We start from the raw sequence: 21,120 nt of genomic DNA on the forward strand, positions 1-21,120 counted from the left end.
GACTGGTTAAATGAAATTAAAAACTTCAAGGCTAAACTAAAAAACTTTTAAGATTTATGTAAGAAATGGGCTAAATGGAATTCTCGGATGTTTTAATCAGCATGGAATCCATATAATCATTTCTTTAAATATCAATTAGAACATGAACACATTTACATTTTCATTCTGCTTCACCTTCCTGAAAAAAAAGCTAATTTATTACTGAAGTAAAACATTTGATACAACACAAACTGAAGAAAAATCTAACTATGACGTAACCCTTACCTTTCCTGCATAATGAATAATACAAAAATCTGCCTTGTCTTTCAGTTGCCTGGGCTTTTGGAACTTGGAGTGTGTGCCTTGCTCTTGAACTAGTTTTTCTACAAAGGTCTTGTCAGTAGCTTTAGGAAACCAGCACTCTTCATCCAAAAGAGCCAATACACCAGGTGGATTAGCCTAAAAAGAAAAAGCAATAGTCACTGACGAAATTTTACACCCATCTTAAATACCATAAATAATTCCTTTAGTGATCTGTAAAGTTTCTCCTCATAATTAACAGTCTTTTATTGTACTTTTTCATTAAGTACACAGAAAATGCTTTTCTAAGGTTTAGAGCCTTAGTGATACATGTAACAGGATAATAGGCAGATTTTTCTTTGACTAAACTGGAAATTGCCATTTGCCATTTGAATTACTGGAATGGGGATGGGGATTAGACCTGATCTGTGATTTCACCAACAAAGGGAACTCCTCCCCAGTGAGCAAACTCCCTTTATCATGCAACTTACAGAGTTGGAGAATTGCAAAGAGAATTAAGAAATTAAGTGCCTCACCCAGGATCACACAACCAGCACGTTAGAGGCACTAACCTACTTTGAATCTCCCAGGTTTGTAATCTTTGCATTATTATGGACTCCTCCCCTCAACAAATCCAATCAGCAGTCAAATCTTTCTAAATTCCACATTTCTCACATCTGACCCCTTCTCTACACTCACATATCTCCTTAGTTCAGGTCCTTATCACCCCTTACCTAACTTAATTCAACAGCTCCTCTATTGTTCTCCCAGCTCAAGTATTACAAGAAACCTCCTAAACTTCAGAAGAACCTGGAAAGACCTGTATGGACTGATGCTGAATGAAATGAGCAGAACCGGGAGAATGTTGTACACAGTAACAGCCATGTTATGCGATGACTAACTTTGATAGACTTAGCTCTTCTCAGTAATGCAAGGATCTAAGACATCCCCAAAAAGTTTCATGATGGAAAATGCTCTCCACATCCAAAGAAAAAATTATGGAGCAGCATACCATTGGCTCTTTTTTTTTCTTCCTCTGTTCTGTTTTGTTTCTTCTCTCTTGTGTTTCCTCCTATTGGCTCTAATTCTTCTTACAATATGACTAATGTGAAAATATATTCAATAGGAATGTATATGTAGAGCCTATATCAGATTGCATGCCTTGAGGAAGGAGGTGGGAAGTAAGGGGGAGAAAATTTAAATTTAAATTTAAAACTCAAAAGCTTATGGAAATGAATGTTGAAAACTAAAAAGAAATTAATTTTAAAAAAATAAAGAAATAAAAAAAAGAAAATGGTTCTTTAGAAATGTTTACATCTACAGAAGATTTTATAATTGAAAATAACCTTCCTAAAGATTTAATTGTAATAACTATAATTGATCATGTGAAGTGCCTGGAGACACAGTTTCAGAAATACTTCCCTTAAAATTCTGATTATAAAAAACTAAGTTGGGTTTGTCAACAACACTCAATTGAAATAAAAAACCCCAGTCATCTGCCATTAAAAGTTCAAGTGACACAGGTTTAAAAACTCGAGTTTCCTAAAAAAAATCATTAAATGAATTTTGGCTTGGGATTAGGACAAAATTTCAAACAATTTCTGATTGGGCCTAAATATACATCTGCCATTTTGTACTACATATTTATGCAAAGAGGCATTCTTAGCATTGATAATTACAAAATCAGAGTATCAATCAACTCTGAAATACATTAAAGATGCTTGAAGTAATGCAGTATCAAATATTCCACCAAGATTTAATTCTTTATGTAAAAATAAACAAGCACATCCATCTCATTAGTATGCAATTTGCTTTCATCTTATAATAAATGGTAAAATTATATGTATGCCCAAAAAAAAAAAAGATTCTGGGATTATATAAAACTATAGAAGAAACCTGGATAACATGAAGAAAAAAAAGGGTAGTGGTAACACACACAAAAAGGTAGAAACAGGTATATTTTGCCTATCCTGTACCTTGGGAATGAAATGTTAAAGGTAAGTCAATTTAATATGTAATGGTCATTTAGACCAGTCAATGGTATCAAACTGAAATAGAAACAGGGCCACAACACTATACATAAGGATCCCTGTGGCCACATATTGACTTAGAAAACCACATGTGTTTATCAATTTCTTTTTTTATTAATTTATTTACTTCATTAAATATTTTGCAATTGTATTTTAATTTGGTTTAAGGCTGCCCATGGTCTGTGGGCCACGTGTTTGATACCTTTGGTTTACACAGGCATACCACTAGGAAGCTTTGTTTTATTTTAGCCAGTTATGATGGCTAAAATTCAGCATACATTTTCATCCTAAACATGCTTTACTTAGAATATGAATAAGTGCTGTCTATTTCCACTATAGCCATTCTAGTACAAGGCATATTTTCAGGCTTTCCCCATTTCTATTCTCTTCCCTTTTCCAATCAAGCCATTCTTCTTAAACACAGATTATCTGACCTCTGAATATGGAGCAGACTGATGCTGGCATTTAAGGCCCTTTTTACACATCTTAAATTATCCCTTCCTATTACTCCCTACTAGTCTCTACCAAAAGCGGTCACCTATGTCATCCAAAAATGTGTCATACTCTCACGCATTAGATGCTGTCCCCTTTGCCTTGTAACTCCTTTTTGCCTACTGGATTACTACTCAGAGTGTTAAAGTCCAGTTCAGGACACCCTCTTCCAGAATGACCTACCTAATACCCTGTTACAACTTTAGCCTTCAAATTTCAAAAACCCATTTGTTTTGTAGCTCTTATGTTCTTTTCATTGTTCAGTCATTAGTCATGTCCAACTCTCCATGAGCCCATTTGGGGTTTTCTTGGCAAAGATACTGGAGTAGTTTGCCATTTCCTTCTCCAACTCATTTTATAAATGAGGAACTGGGGCAAACTGGGTTAAGTGACTTATCCAGGGTCACACAACTAATAAGCATCTGAAATCAGATTTGAAGACTGAGTCTCCCTGATTCCAAGCCCTGTGCTCTATCCACTGTACAACCTAGTAGCCCATTACCTTACGATATTGTATATTATTACATTGGGCTACAGACTTAGCTCTTTGCTAGACTAATTTCCCTAAAACAAAGACACAGTTTACCTAAACTCTGTATCTCCACCTTTGCCTCACAGAGTGCCCTGACCTTAATAGTTGCTGAATAAATCTATGTTCTACTGCATTCATATTTATTAGACGTTGCTTATGGCTAGAAAACTGAAGTGGCCTGGTCATGTTTTGAAAAGGAAAGAACAGGTGGACAGACTATTACAGTTTCCCTTAGAATGCTAAAATAAAATGATGAAAGTTTCCAGCATGTTGGGTAAAGACAGTCTCTTTTGAAAGATTTATGCCAACTACCCTCACCAATTAAATGCTAAATGAAAGTACTGCAAATAGTTTAACACTTTTTATAAAACATTTAAGGTATAGTGAAATAATACAGTTCTGTCTACTTTTGAGGTTTTCTATTGCTGACTTCAAAGTGATGTTACTTCAAACCACTTACTGGGTTCTGGTTGGGGGGAAAAGTACTATGCTAAGTTATTTAATAAAGACAGTAGAGAAAGATTACACAGTTATTTGAGTCACACTAACAGTGCAGTCACTCCAGGCCTGGTATTCTCAACTCTGGATTATTGTATAAAGAAGGCTTATTGAACTGAACTGGGAGGAGAGTCATTCTGAGCTAAGACTCAAAGCTGAGTGATCCAAGTTTCCCTTTGTAGCTTACTTCTATTATAAACTCACTAGAGGAAGGTGTGTCCACCAGGGACTATCAATTAATTATTTCATATCACTTGTTGGAGTAGCTATTTGTCCGTCCACAAGGGCCTGTGACTTCAGGCTGTACTTGTAGCCACCTATCCTTTTATTTTGGCCTTGACATGTGACTTCATTGGTATATGGGACTCCTGGTTCCATCAACAGTGATCAGCCACTATTCTACCACAGTCTTAGGATTGCTTGGGACACTGAGAATTTAAGTGACCTGTCACATCAGCTTCACGGTAGTCCACATAGGTGGGACTTGAATCCAGGGCTTCCTAATTTCATTATGCTACTCCAGGACATTATCTTGTGGTCTCTACACCAATAGTGAAAGGTGGGCTTTCCCCACTGCCACCCCACTGTGTTTTTTATGGCCAAATTAGTAAATACATAAAATCTAAGCTAATTATTGCCAAACAAAACAAGATGCAGATGCTGAGAAAGATCACCAATGTATATCACAATATCCCAAACAGAGAACAGCTACTTCTTGAACAGAAATAAGCACCGATAAATTTGTTCCCAGCATTTCCTTCAATTATTTAAAAACATTCTGAGAAGAGGTCTAACACACCAGACTAACAAAGTAATCTATCACACAAAAAGGTTAAGAATCTGTTATAATTTGCTAGGAGTTGTGAAATCAACAAACTAAAGTTGTTAAGAATTATTCATTACATAAAAGTCATACTTCGGAGTTAAGGGTTCAAGTGTAAAGTGTGGTACTTTACTACAATGACTTTTCAACAACTTAAAAAGGGCTAAGGTTATTAAAAGATTAACCTCAGATAAAGTGGTGTTACTATACTGTATTTTATTAAGTGTACCTCCTCTGATACCCCATATTCCCAGACACCAATATTTTTCTGCTTTGAAACAGCAACCACAGATAGCAGGAGAAGCTCTTCAAGAATTGCATATTTGTCTGTTTCACATCAAACAAGAAGGTTAAATCAGAAGTGACTATTCACCACTGGCAGGAGGCAAGGGAGAAGAAGCAAGTGACCACTTGCTTCACCTCCATCCCCATCCTTGGGTCAGGGCTATTTGACCAGGACATAGACCTTAAATATACACCAAGTTATTTTTTCTTCACAAAGGTATCTTTATTTTTTTAAAAGCTCTGACTCTATTATTATCCAAACTTACAAGTAAATAGGACATTTAGAGAATTGTAAATATTTCCTCCAACACAGAAAGATTCATAGTGTCATAAATCTAGAATTGAATGGGACCTAATAATTTCACAGATGAGGAAATTATGCTATAGGGGGAAACTAAGGCCACATAAGTAGTCAGTATCAGAGGAGGGGTTCCTAGAATTAGTCATGTCCCTGAATTTAGAGCTATATGACTAGAAAACATTTAATTATGTAACAGTGGCAAAGAGGAACTTAGGTTAATACTTGCCACAGAAATTGATGGTTTTGAAACACTGAATAGCCATTGGAGGTTATGAAATCTCCTTCCTAGACACCTTTAATTGGACAGTTCTCCATCTCCCATGGTTTGGGTATAATTATTATGCTTGAAGTAATAGAACCAACAGACTTAAGAAGGGGGAAAAAGGGCAAGTGGATATCATTCCTTTTCTTTCATAGCATTTCAAATACATACAGAGAGACGGGTTAATTTGGAGCTAAGAATAATATCATAAATTCGATTATGTATATTTTGTGAACATGTGAGAATTTGAGTATTTTCTGACAATCACCCAGAGAGGCAGACTGGGATTGTGGGTAGAAAGTCCCACCTCTAACCCATCCTTTCTGGGTGACACCTGGGCAAATAAGTTAATATCTCACTGCCACAGACAATTCCCTAAGAACATAAGTTGCTGCACAAATGCTGATATGAATAGGTACAAGCAGTTTCTTGTCCTAAGTGATATATAATAATAAAATCACAGGTCCAACAGAAGAAATTTTGCCCACAACCTGAAGTAATAAATACACAATAATTACGTAGATAGGACTCATTGTGGCATGCCTAAGAAACTGAATATGGCAAAAGAAACCTTCACTATGAAATACTGAATACTACTACCATTATGAAATTTAAACCAATTGAATTTCTAGATATTTCTGGCAATGGAATAAGAATAGGAGAAGATCATGAGAAGCTGCTTGCCAATTTAATTGGCTGCTGCCATTAACTCTGTAAATTTGACCAAAGTCTGGAATGCCATTTCTTGTGCCCTCTCCACTACCCCATATTGCTTCCGTAACTGCCACCTGATTGTAAATGAATATGTAAAACCAAGAAAAAAATGAGCATTCTTACTGGTCGTTCTATTAAATCAATGCAGGGCTGCAGATCTAGTCCAAAATCAATAAAATTCCACTCAATGCCTTCCCGTTGGTATTCTTCTTGCTCAAGGACAAACATGGTATGATTGAACAACTGCTGTAGTTTCTCATTGGTATAGTTGATGCAGAGTTGCTCGAAGGAATTCAACTGTAAAAGTGTTGAAGAAAGAACGAGGTTCTAAAACGTTATTTTCCAAAAATAAAAACAAGTATGCAGACAACAGGAGAAATCAAGTAACTAAGACCAATGTTAAATCACAAAAAAGTGAAAGAGAATACAAGGTTATGATTTTCACAATTATGGAAAAGGGAAGAATTTCTAACAAGACTGGATAAAAGAGATTATGAAATCTTAGAGTAAGAGTCAAAAGGAACTGAAGAGGTCATCTATTCCATCTCTCTCCATTCCATTCTATACATTTCTATTAAAACATTTACTTCAAATGCAAATCTGACTCTCCTACTCAATGAATTCTAATAGCTTCTTATTGCTCTTAGGATAAAACATCAATTTCTCTCTTTAACTTTTAAATCCCTTCACAACTTGACCCCAACCTATATTTCTAGTCTCCTCTGCAAAAGCCAAAATGGTCTCTCTGCTCCCCATATGACATAACAACTCCTTCTTCACCATTACACTGAGGTATAGAGAGTGACAGAATGATAGTTGTAGTCAGACAGAAGAATGTAAAAGTTTTTGATTGAGGAAGTGAAATACTTGTGGGTAATACATGAGATCCAACATGTTGGGGACAGGTCTGACATTGGTACCCTAATAGTTCAAGTTCAATGTTAGCATGAAATGAAGTACTGACTGGTTACTAAACAAAAGGTATCAATAAAAAATATTTTAAATTAATATTTCAAAATACCTCAAAAATTTCAAACCCGGCTATATCCAGAATCCCAATGAAAGATGCTCCTTGTCGTTTGGTCCTATCCAGGGCTTTATTAATTCGATGAACAAGCCAGCGAAAAAGACGTTCATAGGTAGCTTTTGCCAGTGCTTCTACAGCAAAATCAGCCTGAAAATCAAAATGCATCAAGCATTTGAGAAATTTCAATCGAGTAGTAGTAAGTAACCTAAAAATTAAAAAGATTAATTTTTTTTTAAATCCTTGACCAATCTACCCATTAAATAGCTTCGTCACAGAAAGAAATGAAGTTAAGGTTGGTAGAAGAGGTAGCACAATTTGATGAAAAAAGTGCTGAATCTGGAGTGAAAGGACCTGTGTTCAAATCCCAACTCTGACCTTGGGCAAATTTTGTAACCTTTCTGGGCCTTATGTTTCCTCTTCCATAAAATAAGGTAGCTGGGTTAGGTGATTTCTTATGTCCCTTCACGCTGCACTTATAAATCCATGATTAAAGGTGTCTCTTGAATTTGTATACTGATGTAGAAAATTAACACAAATAACTGACAACTGGTTTGAGGACATGACTATGTCCCACTAAATAAGGAAGCTTTGCAGGAATGGATGCTTTTGTTGGGTATAAATACGTCCTCTCAGTAGGAACATTCAAGAGTCATCCCCCCAGAGATCCCTTGTAGCTTTTATTACCAAGAACCATGATAGACAGACAGACAGACAACTGGCTGGCTCTCCCTCAGGAGGGTTCTCTTCCTAGTGGTTGCACCAACTACTCTGGGCAAGGATAACACACTCTACTCTTGCTGGGATGTCATCACACCACGAACAGGATTTATATGCTTGCAGGATAAGTTTCCAATGTGAAAATTCATGTCATAATGTGAGAAAACTGTGCACAGGATAACAGGGAGTAGACTTTTGTACAATTACTATAAAGAACACTGGATGCAGGGGGTCAAAAGACTTAAGGACTGGCTTTGGCATTTATGAGCTCTGTGACACTGAGCAACCTATTCCTCAGAGTCAACTTCTCCATTTAAAAAACGGGGGAAATTACTTTCCTGCCTAACTGACAAGGCTGTTGTGAATATAAAGTATCATTATCACTTGATTAAGGTGAAATTTTTAAAAAAGGAGTGTGAAACATTCCTGAAAAACAGGTGAATTTTCACAAATGAATACAAGTAGTAACATGAAGAAGCAATGTGACATAATACATAGAGATCTGTCCTTAAGAGTCAGGAAGATCTATGTTTGAATCCTGCCTATGACATACTACTAGCTACGTTAATTTGGGCAAATCAATCTCTCAGTGTCTCAGATACTAAGACTTTTTATTCTGATGGAATCATCAAAACAAAAAAACCAAATACAAACAAGGGAAAAAAAAATTTCCTAGGTCTCATTCTTTCTTGACTTTGAAAAGTTAAAAAAAATGAGTAGAACAGAGTAGAAAGAACAGAGAGAGAGGATCAAAACCCTAAGAGTATCGAGATGATCGAAATTTGTATTCTTTCAATGTTACATGTCAAGAAGTAGATCACTTAAAGAAAATATGGAAGGAAGTATGACTAAACTTACTTGTTCCTTAGTTTGGGCTTTCTGGACATAATCTCTGCCAACCTTGATCCGAGGAGTAAGGATGGCACGAGTAAATTCCATTACGTTCATCCCCAGCAGATGACAGAGTTTCTGTGCAACTGAAATTTTAGCAATTTTTAACCCTTAAAAATACTGTGGACTCTGACTTATCAAGCAACAATTCTTCTTTACAATACAATAGTGACTAAAACTAAACACAAACACTTAATAAATTACACTGAAACAACCGCAAAGTGACAACCTCTCACTCCTGGCAGACCAAGCATAATAGATGGCATTTATTAGGGACAAAGGCAAAGGCCTCCACTTAAGACATATTAATTTTCACACACACAAAATGAGGCAGGTATGATTAGACAACAAGATGTGTGCTGGGAGTCTTAATACTTGGGAGGGTAAATGAGTCAAGAACAGGATACGGCAGTCATAAATGCAAAAAACTGATGCCGAGCACCTAGAGCCACTGGCCGCAGACACTTACTATCTATGTAAACCTTGGTAAGTCATTTAACCTCAGTTTGCCCCAGTTTCCCCACCTGTAAAATGAGGATAATCATAGCACCCACCCCCCCGGGCTGCTGTGAGAATAAAATGAGATAACTGTAAAGTCCTGAGCACAGTGCCAGGCACATAGTAAGCACTACGTAAATGTAAGCTACAATAGTTATAATTTGCCTCTAGAAATGAAACACTCCCTAGGAGTCCTCAAAACAAAAGTGCTATGGACTAAGGAACTAAGCACAAAAGCTGAGCATCGATGAGAAATACACACACACACACACACATAAAAAATAAGAAAAAGCACACGTACCATATAAAGTATGAAAGTACACTATAAATAATAAATAAAAAAAGAAAGCACACTTTTGTTTTACTCTCCTCTGTAGGTACTGAGGATACAGCGGAAGGCAAGAAAATACAACAGGCACAAAAAGTATCTGCTTGTGAGTCACTGAAAGGCTCCAAGTACCACTGCAACAAATGATTTAGATTAAAGCTAACAGCGGCCTCAGCAATCACATTCAGCACTCTCTTCCAGACGAGAAAGCCAAAGTTCACATTTATACAACAAGTAAGCAGCATATCTTGAGCAAAACTTGAGCTCTATTGTGCATGAATATGAAGAGATGTGATACGAAAGAAAACAAAACAATCTAGGCCAGCATATTCCTTTTAATCCTGAGAAACCCTCAAATAATCACATATTTAATAGTTTAGAAACTAGGAGCTCTGGAACTGACAATCCAGAAGACTGGAGTAAGAACCACATGAAGCATCAAGGGAAATGACAAGTCTCTTAAAAACAGATTCATAAAACACATTATTTGTAAGCTATGAACTCCAGGGCCACAAATATAGAGCAGGGTTTTAAGGCAGAGAACATGGATGGAACTGCTTTTTAAGAGGCAATGTGACAATGGATAGAGAGCTCCAGTTTCTAGACTGATCACTTGACCTCTTAGTGATCTGGGCAACTTTCTCAGAACATAAGTCTAAAGAGGCGCCAACCTCCTTGATAAAGGGAGTTTCTCCACCCAGGACTTTCATAAACTAATGAAATCACAAGTCCAATCTTTATCCTTATTTAAAAGACACCATAAAAGTCACAAGAAGTAGAGGTAGTATTACTAAGTCTACCACTACCTAGCATTTATATTGTACTTGAAGGTTTTATAATGGTAAAACATTTTATGATATGCTCTTATTTGAACCTCATAACGACACTGTAGTTATTATTATTCCCATTTTACAGATAAGGAAATTGAGGTAGAAGGAGGTTAAGTGACTTGTCTAGGATCATCATATAGCTAGTAAGTGTCTGAGGCCACATTTGAACTTAGTCTTGCAGACTCCAGTTCCAGGATTCTATCCACTGTACCATCTAGCTTCCTACTAAACAAAAATAATTTTTCTAAGTTGTTTGTAATTAATTTTAGCATTTCTATACTGAAAAACTGTGATGACTATCTACAGAAGATATTTTGAAAAAAACTCTTCATGAAGAACATTTTAGCTATATAACAAAGAACTATACATATTTCTCCCTCCTCTACCCCATATTTACTATCATGTTTTATAATCAAAATTAAAACGATTTCATTAGGTTACCTGTGTTTTCTGGCATCGAAGCTTGATCAGTATTCCTCTCTTTTTTAAAGGAGATGTTTCCAAATTGTAGCACTGAAGACACTACTTTGAGCATTGCTATGTTAGAGGGAAATGCAAAACATATTAATAATTTTGTTTTAATCAAACTGAGCTAGTGATACATTCAAATTAGGTCCAAAATCTCTCAATGTTCTTTCGTAAGCTTTTAATTCTTGTTACGGGTTAGCAAACCCAAAGCTTTTTAAAAAAAAGGCATAAGATTTTTTGCTAATTATATCACTGGAGTCAATACTATGAAAAAAAATTTAAGAATTTACCAACTATAAATATAATGCACTTGAGATAACAAGTATGAAAAATTGTAGCTCCTGTTTACAAGAACTTACAAGCTATGAGGGAGGATTACATGCTATACTCAGATTAATGGATATCAAGTGGTTGATTGAGGCAAAGGAGAACTCCTTTAAGTTTCTAAGAGAACTTTTTAAAAAAGTATTTAAGGAAAACATGAGGAGGGGAGAGCACTTTCAGCTCAGAAAGATCACATAGCCCCTGCACACAGAGAAGATGGCAAGTTCAGGGAACATTTTGCACTCCAGTTTGGATTTTTATGGGGAGGTGGGACAGACTTATGAAGGGGAGTAGCTTGAATTTAAACTGGAAAGGGAGGGTGCAAACAGAGTGTGGAGGGCTTAAATTCCAGGCTAATGTGGTTTCTATTTTATCCTATAAGCAACAGGGAGACACTGAAGGTTTTTAAGGCGGAAAGTGACATGGTCAGACCTGTGCTTTGGGAAGATTATTTTGGTAGCTTTGTGAAGGTTTGATTGACCAATGTTTAAAAGTTCTACTGAAGTGCACATTGGATCTTACAGATCCCACACATACACAAGATTTCATCATGAGAGAAGCCCATTATGTGCATCGCTTCCATTGTCTCTTGAAAGTTATCTTTGTCTTGCTGTCCAGGAATAGGGATATAGCCATTGGATAAAAATCTATAGTTATTAAATCCTTCAAGAAGCAAGTCAGCTGAGGGAAAAACAAAATAAAACAATTTTTTAGCAATTACTCATGAATGGACAATTATTTATTTCAGTACTTGAAATGAACTATAACTACGGCATAACAGATTATCATTGCCGCAACTGCACTTTCACAATTTTAGGTTACTTAGATATCTCTTTTAGGATTAGAACTTCATAGACAGCAGGAAGACTCAAAACACGAATCTTTACCTCATATCTCATTTTCCTATTTCCATTAATTACATCACTTTCTCAGTCACCCATGACTGACCTCCATATAAATGACTGTGTTCCAGTATCTGTTTTAGGCATCCATAATAATCTATCTAAAATGGAAGTAACACCATAAATATTACCTGACTGGAAATCCATCTGTCCCTTTCACTAGCATTGCTTGTTGTCTTTATATTCACTTTTTAAATCACATCACACAAAATTTAGCAAAAACACAGGCTTTTAAAAAAATCTAAATTCTATACTTGCTCATAAATAAAAGAATGCCAATTAAAATATCTCCCAACCTTTATACAGATTTTTAATTTAGTTTATGCAACTGAAAGCTGGAAACACTTAAATTTCAACCTGAGAAAGTCTTCCTATATTCCAAAAACCCAACACATGCTTTGGCCTAAACAATTATTTAAAAAACAAGCCTTACTTTTGGATTAGCAATAGAAAACAGCATATAGAACAGACACCTATTATTACCTGGAACCATACTGTTTTTTGGTTTTATTTTTAAAAGGTACAATTGTAGCATATCCTAAGTCTTAACCTCTTTAAAGAGAAAAGACTAAGATCTATATTAAGAAAAAATTTGGAACTTTTTGCTGTTTTATTCAATGCACTGGTAACTTACACTTTAGATGTTCTCCTGCTCCAGACAGCAGTTGGTAAAATATGTGAAATGTACGTTCATCTTTAGCTTGACGAACTGCTCGAGATTTTTCCAAAAGATCTGAGTTAGAGCAGTTTAGGATTAAATATGTTGAAAAGTAGTAAGTCTATTACCAGTGTCACTACCCCTTAACAGCGAAAGCTTACTTTTCCCCACTCACATGCTACTGTAGCTATAATGGAACAACCCAATAAAAATACTTTTAACTCAAGTGCGATTCAAAAAGACAATATAACAAGCTCCATTTCAGTCTGCTTCCTACATTCAGTCATTAGACTGAATCCAAAGGTAAGCCGAGCCTTCTCAAGTGAAGGCTACCACTTCTGTTGCTGTCTTAGAGTTAGCAAAAAAAAAAAAAAAAAGAATGCTAGCCTTCCCAACAACAGTGGTCTTTCTGGAGGGGAAGGAGCTGTTTTCTTCTTTGTTATCTATTTCAAAGACATCGGGTCTGTTATAAACTAATGCAGAAGAAAGCAGGCTGATGTGATTTGGCTGATGCTGATGATGTGGTCAGGCAGTGGAAACAAAACCTGCGCAACAGTTCAACATCTGCCATGTGGATAAGAAATCCTTCCCTATTTGTAAAACTGGACATTCTTAAGGTCTCTTTCCAGACTATCCCTCCCCCAACCCCCAATTCACCCCCACCCTTTCCTATTATTAGAAAAGATTCATCTGGGAAAATTCATTATAGACAGGTTCAAGGAATAGTTCCATTCAGTATTAAATGATGTATTCAGGGGTTCTTAACCTTTTCTGCCTCATGAATGCCCTTGAGAGCCTGGTGAAGCCTAGACCCCTTCCCAAAATAACATCTTTTATTGGGTCTTTTTTTTTTTAATTAGGCAATTGGGGTTAAGTGACTTGCCCAGGGTCACACAGCTAGTAGTAAGTGTCAAGTGTTTGGTCTGAGGCCGCATTTGAACTCAGGTCCTCCTGATTTCAGGGCCGATGCTCTATCCACTGCACCACCTAGCTGTACCCCCAAAATAACATTTTTAATAGTAAAAAAAATTATATAGAATTACAAAGAAAACCAATTATATGGAAATAAAGATGCAAGTATTTTTCCCATCCAAGTTCACAGACCCTCCTGAAATTTATCCACAGACCCAAGGTTAAGAAACTCCTGATCCAAACTGACAACTTAAGGAACCTGGAAACAATGGCAGAAATGAAACATATTTTTAAAAAAAACTTTATTAACCTCTTTAGATTACCTACATTTCCGAATGACAACCCCATTCCCACCACCAGAGAGCCACCTTTTAAAAAATTTTTAAAAAGATGGGCGAAAAATAACAGTTCAAGTAAAATAACAAACCTAATAACCAAATCTGACATTATATGAAGTGCTGCATATTCATACCAGGTCTGCAAAAAAGGGAGAGGGAAGAGCATTCTCATCTCATCTGGCATTATGCATATCCATTATAATTTCAAAGGATTAGGTTTTTCCATTGTTTTACTGTTCTTCTTTCCACTTACACAGCTGTAGTCATCCTGAATAGTTTTCTTGCTTCTGCTTACTTCACTGCATAAATCCATTTAAGTCTTCCCATCACTTCTCTCACCAAAATCATGTTCCATTACATTCATGTACCACAATTTTTTTAGGCCATCCTCTCAATAATAGGCATACACTTTGTTTTTAGTTCTTTGCTACTGCTGCCATAAAATACTTATTTATGTAGAAAAGACAATGCTTTCAACCTTTGACCTTTTGATCACATATAATGGTAGTATCACTAGACCAAGAATTGCAAATGACTTTCCAGAAAGAAGGGACCAAATCATGGCTCCACCAACAGCGTGTTTATTTGCCTGCCTTTCCCCACCAAATCCCTCCAGTATTTCCTATTTCCATTTTTAACATCTTTTTCAATTTACTGAGATGAAGTCTCAGCTATTTCAATTTGCATTTGTTACTATTGGTAAATTGGAACAGTATTTCAAATGGCCTTTAACAGTTTCCAATCATCCTTTTGAGAACTGTTTGTTTATATCCTTTGACTACTTCTCTATTGGGAATAGCTTAGTCTTAAATATTTGTATTAGTCCCCTATATATCTAGAACCAGACACTTAACTAGAGACAAAGATTTTTCTATCATTTATATTGATAAAAATATCTTCCTCCTATCTACAGCTTCCTTCATATTCTATATGGACTGATCTGGCTCATGCAAAAGCTTTACAATATATAATCAAAACTATGTCATTATATAGTTTTACATATTACCTACATTAACTCTATGCCTAACTTCATTAAGAATTTTGACCAAATTAATAACTGGAATAATAAAAACATTTATATAGCACTTGTTATATGCCAAGCGCTGTGCTTTATCTCACTGAATCCTCACAACCCTATGGGGCGAGTGCTATTATTATCCCAATGTTTACCAATGAGGAAACTGAGACAAAAAGGGGAAGTAGCTTGCCCAGGGTCACAAAGATAGCTTCTGATGCTAGATTTAAACTCAAGCCTTCCTGATTCCTGGCCCTGTGCTTTACTTACTGTACTACCTCATTGCCCCAAAGTTCCTAATCATCTTGTTCAATTATGGTATGACTTCTGATATTCAGGTCATGTATGCACTTTGAGTTTATTGTGGAATGTGGTAGGTGTAAGTTACTAATGTAAACCTAACTTTGTCCAAAACATTTTCCAGGTTGCCCAGCAACTCTTGTCAAATACAGAATTCTTGCCCAAGCTATCATCATTCTCAGGGTTACATTCAATTGTTTCTGGTTTCCTCCTTATCTAGTTCATTCCAAAAATCTATTTTTCTATTTTGAATCCAGTACCAACTAGCCTGATGATTATTGCTTTAGAATATGACCTAAGGTCTGGAAATGAAATTCCTACTTAATTCTCAATTTTTTCACTGTTTCCCTTAAGAGTCTAGGACTTTTGCTTCTCCAGATGAATTGTCAGTACTATTACAAGCTCTGTAAAGTATCCTCCGAGTACATACTTTGATTGATATAAGCAGTAAATCTACAGATTAATTTAGGTAATATATGGTTCAACCACCAGCATGGAAGATACCTCTGATTATAAACATAATTCTTGATTTCCTTAGAGATAATGGATAGAGAACTACATTGAAAGCAAGGACTGCCTCTTACCCCTCCTGGTTGTGAGATCCTGGGGTTTACTTAACCTCTCATGGCTCTAGGAATCTCTCCAGAGAAGGTGCTGACCTTCACTGGCAGATCAAGTTACTTCCAGGAATTATCTTGTCAATCAAATCCCAGGTCTGCTCCTTACTTTTCTAAGGAACATTTTGTAATTATTTTAAATGGGGCTCCCCTTTCTATTTTTTTTCTTAGAGTCTGTCATTACTATATATAAATCTTGATTTTGTTGGTTTTATTTTACATAACACATACATACAATAACTTTTCCTAAAGTTACTGTCCCAGTTTCTTCATTGAATTCTGCTACTTCAAAATATGTGTTCCAAATCTGTTAAATTTTCTTCTCTAAAAAGAACTTCCATAAGAGTGTATTTTTTCTAATATTCTATTTTTGAAATAATCTGCATTGGATATGTCTAGTATCTTATCTTTATTCGTTCCTAATTTCTTCTCTCATAAATTTTTTTCTCTATTGAATATTTAAAAAACTTCTTATGGGGCAGCTAGATGGCGCAGTGGATAGAGCACCGGCCCTGGATTCAGGAGGACCTGAGTTGAAATCCGGCCTCAGACACATAACACATACTAGCTGTGTGACCCTGGGCAAGTCACTTAACCCCACTGCCCAGCCAAAAAAAACCCCCCAAAAAACCCCAACCTTCTTATAGCTTAAGAAGTGTATTGCTTATTATCTGCTCTCTGATGAACTTTCCTTCCTATTATAACATTTATAAAGAAAGCTTTGTATCCTATTTTAGGAGTTTAATTCATTCTTCCTTCTGGTTTTCAGAACCCCTATATGTTGATTTGCCTGCCATGTGCTGGTCTTTTATTGATGCTTTTTAAACAAGTACTTTCCACTATTATCATCAAACATTACTACAAAATTATCATATAATCTTTTAGAATCAATTATAGCTTTTCAAATTCAAGTTTCAATTTTTAAATACCTGTGATTTCTCAGAACTTCTAAAGTTGTCTACCTTTGTGAAGCCTTGGTGATACGTTTTATTTTTCCTTCTAGCCTCAAAGTGAGCCTCAAAGTTTTGGGACACTTGTTTTTATAGCTATCTCACAGGCTGTTACCAAAAAAAAGCACTTTATAAACCCTAAATTGCTATGAAAAAGTAAGCTAATATGGGGACTTCAGGAAGGGTGGACCCATGACTTTACTGGTATATGGAACTCCTAGTAAGTAAACTCCTAATGAAGATAGGAACTTGCTCTACAACTTACCATCTAAAAAAGCTGGCTGAATACTGAGATAAAAAGTGACTTGCTAAGGACCACACCAGATCTTCATGACTTCCTGTTCAGCTCTCTATCCATAACAGCACACTGCCTTATAGTATTATTACAACTAATTACACTATTAGAACAACTTTAACTTAATCTTTTACCAAGGCTTCTTTCAAAGACATCTTGACAGAGAGGATGATGGTTCAATTAAAAATTAAAGGTCTGTATGGGAAAATGTTATATATACCCATTGTATTCCAACTGGTAAAATATATCTGACATACTATTTAAAGTACTTCTAAAAATATCCCCCCTCTAATCAACCATTATAATTACTTATACCTCATAGCATTATAAATAAAAGACAATTATTTAAGAAATATGCCATACTGTAGAAATAGGATACATGTCTCGATGTTGGCTCCAACGATATAACCAGTGACATCAAAGTTGATCCGTATAAACTTGCCCTGAAAGTAAGTTAAAGAGCTAAGTTACAGTCAGCAGTATTAATATTAATGCAAATTCCTCCTGTAATTCATTTTCCTAACATTAATGTTTTTAACTAGAATGTTTAGGAAAGACTGAATCTTTTCAATTAAGTAGCTGTTTTTTCCAGGAGTATTTTCCTTACAATTTAGCTCTTTCTAGAAGGACCAAACATCAGATATTTCCTAGCATCTATAATTAAAACATTTGCTCCCTCCCCGTGCCTTTTATGTTTCAGGACATATATACATATACATTACACACACACGCACAGTGTGTGTGTGTATGTGTGTGCAGAATCAAAGAGCTAGAGGGGTAATCAAATTAGCAGTAATTAAATTCAATATCCTTGTTTTATAAATAAGGTAACTGAGGGCCAGATAGGCCAAAGTCAAACAGATAGTAAGTGTCTTGGGTGGGATTTAAACTCATGTCTTCCTGACACCAAGTCTAGAACTTTACTATGTCACCTCAAAAATAAACTTGCACATAGGTGTGCCAGTATGTATGCAAACACACACACACACACACAGGAATACCTCTCTACTAATAAAAAGAGATGACTAAGATGTTATTATCCAAAAATTTACCCAAAATAATATTAAAGGAACACAGGTATGCATTTCAGGATATGAAGTATGTCCTCAATATATCATAGAGTGACATGCTTCTAGAGATAATTCCTGCCTTAGTGACCTGGCTTTCTTACTTCCAAGTGATTAGTCTAAACAGTTCTATTTCTACCTATTTCACGGCTCCTTCTCATTCTCATTTACTGGCTCATCATCCCTATCATACCCACAAACTGTGCAGGTTTCCCAAAGTTCTGGGTCCGCTTTTCTCCTCCCTCCATAAGTTTCTTGATAACCTAATCAAGGCTTAAGGGTTTAACCAACAACTCTATGTAGATGACTCACAAATACACACACACACACACACACACACACACACACACACACACACACACACACACACACACACATACACATATATACACATATAAAAAACCTCTCTCCCTGACTTTCAGTCCCATGTCATTAATATCTTCGGACATTTCTAACTAGATGTCCTAGAGACTCAAGATGACCAAAACTAAACTCTTTATCTTTCCCTCCCTCAAACCAATCCCTTACAAACTTCCCTATTTCTGTCGAAGACATTATCAGCCTTCCATTCCCCTGGGTTCATAATTTCAGTATTATACTCAACTCCTCCTCCTCCCTCATTCCACACATCCAAACATTTGCCAAATCTTGTTCTATCATCTCCACCTCTCACAATTGACTCACTCTCTATACCCACACAGATATAACTTCAAATTAGGCTTTCATTACTATTTACCTAATTATTACAACAGCTCTAATTGGTCTCCTTTCCCATTCTATATATAGCTAACAAAATGGTTTTCCTTAAACACAGATCTGATCACGTCTGACCATCCCAATAACTCCCTAATGCCCTGAACTCAATCAACTCAAGTGGTTCTCTATGGCTTCTAGAAAAATAACATCTCTTTTGTTTAGCTTTTAAAGCCCATTGCAACCTGACCCCAATCTAACTTTCCAGTCTTATTACTGGACTTTACTCCCCCTCCCATACTCTGAACACAGCCAAACTGGCCTTTTCTCTGTTCCTCAAAGAGGAGACACCCATCTCCAGTTTCAGTGCCTTTGTACCTGGAGTCACTCTTGGCTGAAGGTACTTCTTTCTTAGCACTACCTTGCAGAGCCCTTTCTTTCCTTCAAGATGCAGTTCAAGTGCCACCCTCTATATGAAGTCTTTCCTAATCTCCCCAATTGCTAGTTCTTTCCCCCACAAATTCTCTTTTAAACTATTTTATATTTATTCCTTATGTATTTGTTTTCTTTATTCTGCATATAATTATGTATGTACGAATTATCTTTCCCATTTCCTCATAAAAAAAATCTGAGTGTAAGTCCTCATGTTTCTTTGTATTTGTAATCTAAGTAACTAGCAGAACATAGTAGGCTCTTAATAAATGCTTGTAAATTGGAGAGCCTTATGAATGCAGTCCAGGTGCACAGAAATACAGAGTAAGAACTCATTAAATATTCACTAAGAGGATTAATGAAAATTTTATGAAAAGTAAAATTAACTAATAACTAAGATAATTCTCCAGTGCTTAGCACAGTGTCTGTCACATAAGTAGATGGTTAATAAATGTTAATCAAATAACATACCTAATAAAAAGGAAAAAACCTTCATTAAAGCCCTAACCTAAGCCAGTTACCTTGTAAGTGTGTTCTTTTATGCTCAAGCAAGAAAATGAGAGGGTGAATTAATATAATTCAAACAATTTATAGGAGTATAAATATTAGGTCAATAACATCACTATCATCACTGGAATCTCTCAGTAAAGTGGATCTTTTACACATATCACCATGTGAATAAACATTATTTTACTGGTGTAGCTCATAAACATGCACTAAGCTGAAATGTAATTGCCCTTTAGGACTGAGACAACCGATCTTTTCCAATCCAACGGCCACTGTTGTATTTTCCAAATTTGCTAGATATTGAATGCAGTACTTTAACAACATCATCTTTTAGAATTTTAAATAGCTCCACTGGAATTCTGTTACCTCCACTAGCCTTATTGTTAGCCATGCTTCCTTAGGCACACTTCATTCTGCAGAATGTCTGGCTCTAGATCAGTAACCACACCATTGTGGTTATTGATGATGTTAAGATCTTTCTTGTACAGTTTTTCTGTATGTTTTTGCCACCTCTTCTTAATCTCTTCTGCTTCTGGTAAATCCCTACCATTTTTGTCTTTTATCATGCCCATTTTTTGCATGAAATGTTCCCTTGATATCTAATTTCTTGAAGAGATCTCTTGTCTTTCCCATTCTATAGTTTTCTTCTATTTCTTTTCATTGCTCATTTAAGAAAAACTACTTATTTCTCCTGGCTATTCTCTGGAATTCTGCATTCAGTTGGGCACATCTTTCCCTTTCTCCTTTACTTTTCACTTTCCTTCTTTCCTCAGCTATTTGCAAAGGTTTGTCAGAGAGCCATTTTGCTTTTTTGCTCTTCTTTTTCTTTGGAATGTTTTTTTCTTGCTACCTCCTGTATAATAATGTGAACCTCTGTCCATATTTCTTCAGGCACTTTATCTACCAGATCTAATCCCTTAAATCTATTCATCACCTCCACTTCATATTCAGAAGAGGTATTATCAAGGTCATCCTTAAACAGTCTGATGGTTATACAGAAGTTAACTCTTCCATAGCAAAAGATTTTCTGCTATGAGGAAGAACAAAAACATCCCATTAATTCTTAAAAAGAACTACAATCATTTGAAACAAAGCCAGACTATATTTTAAAAATGTCTTTTCAAAACATTTATTG

The 21,120-nt window shown here is 35.9% G+C and overlaps 1 protein-coding gene across 1 annotated transcript in view; it reads right to left on the reverse strand.

Annotated features, from left to right (window-relative positions):
• The window catches only part of MYH10 (myosin heavy chain 10), a 182,921-nt gene that overhangs the window by 99,038 nt on the left and 62,763 nt on the right, over positions 1–21,120 (reverse strand). The window contains 8 exon segments of the mRNA XM_020966465.2: positions 265–438; positions 6,340–6,513; positions 7,238–7,390; positions 8,819–8,937; positions 10,949–11,044; positions 11,837–11,980; positions 12,836–12,934; positions 17,666–17,729. Coding sequence (XP_020822124.1) covers positions 265–438; positions 6,340–6,513; positions 7,238–7,390; positions 8,819–8,937; positions 10,949–11,044; positions 11,837–11,980; positions 12,836–12,934; positions 17,666–17,729 — 1,023 coding nt within the window.

This window comes from Phascolarctos cinereus, unplaced genomic scaffold (genome assembly GCF_003287225.1).
Source record: "Phascolarctos cinereus isolate Bilbo 61053 unplaced genomic scaffold, phaCin_HiC Scaffold_5;HRSCAF=322, whole genome shotgun sequence".
NCBI lineage: Eukaryota > Metazoa > Chordata > Mammalia > Diprotodontia > Phascolarctidae > Phascolarctos > Phascolarctos cinereus.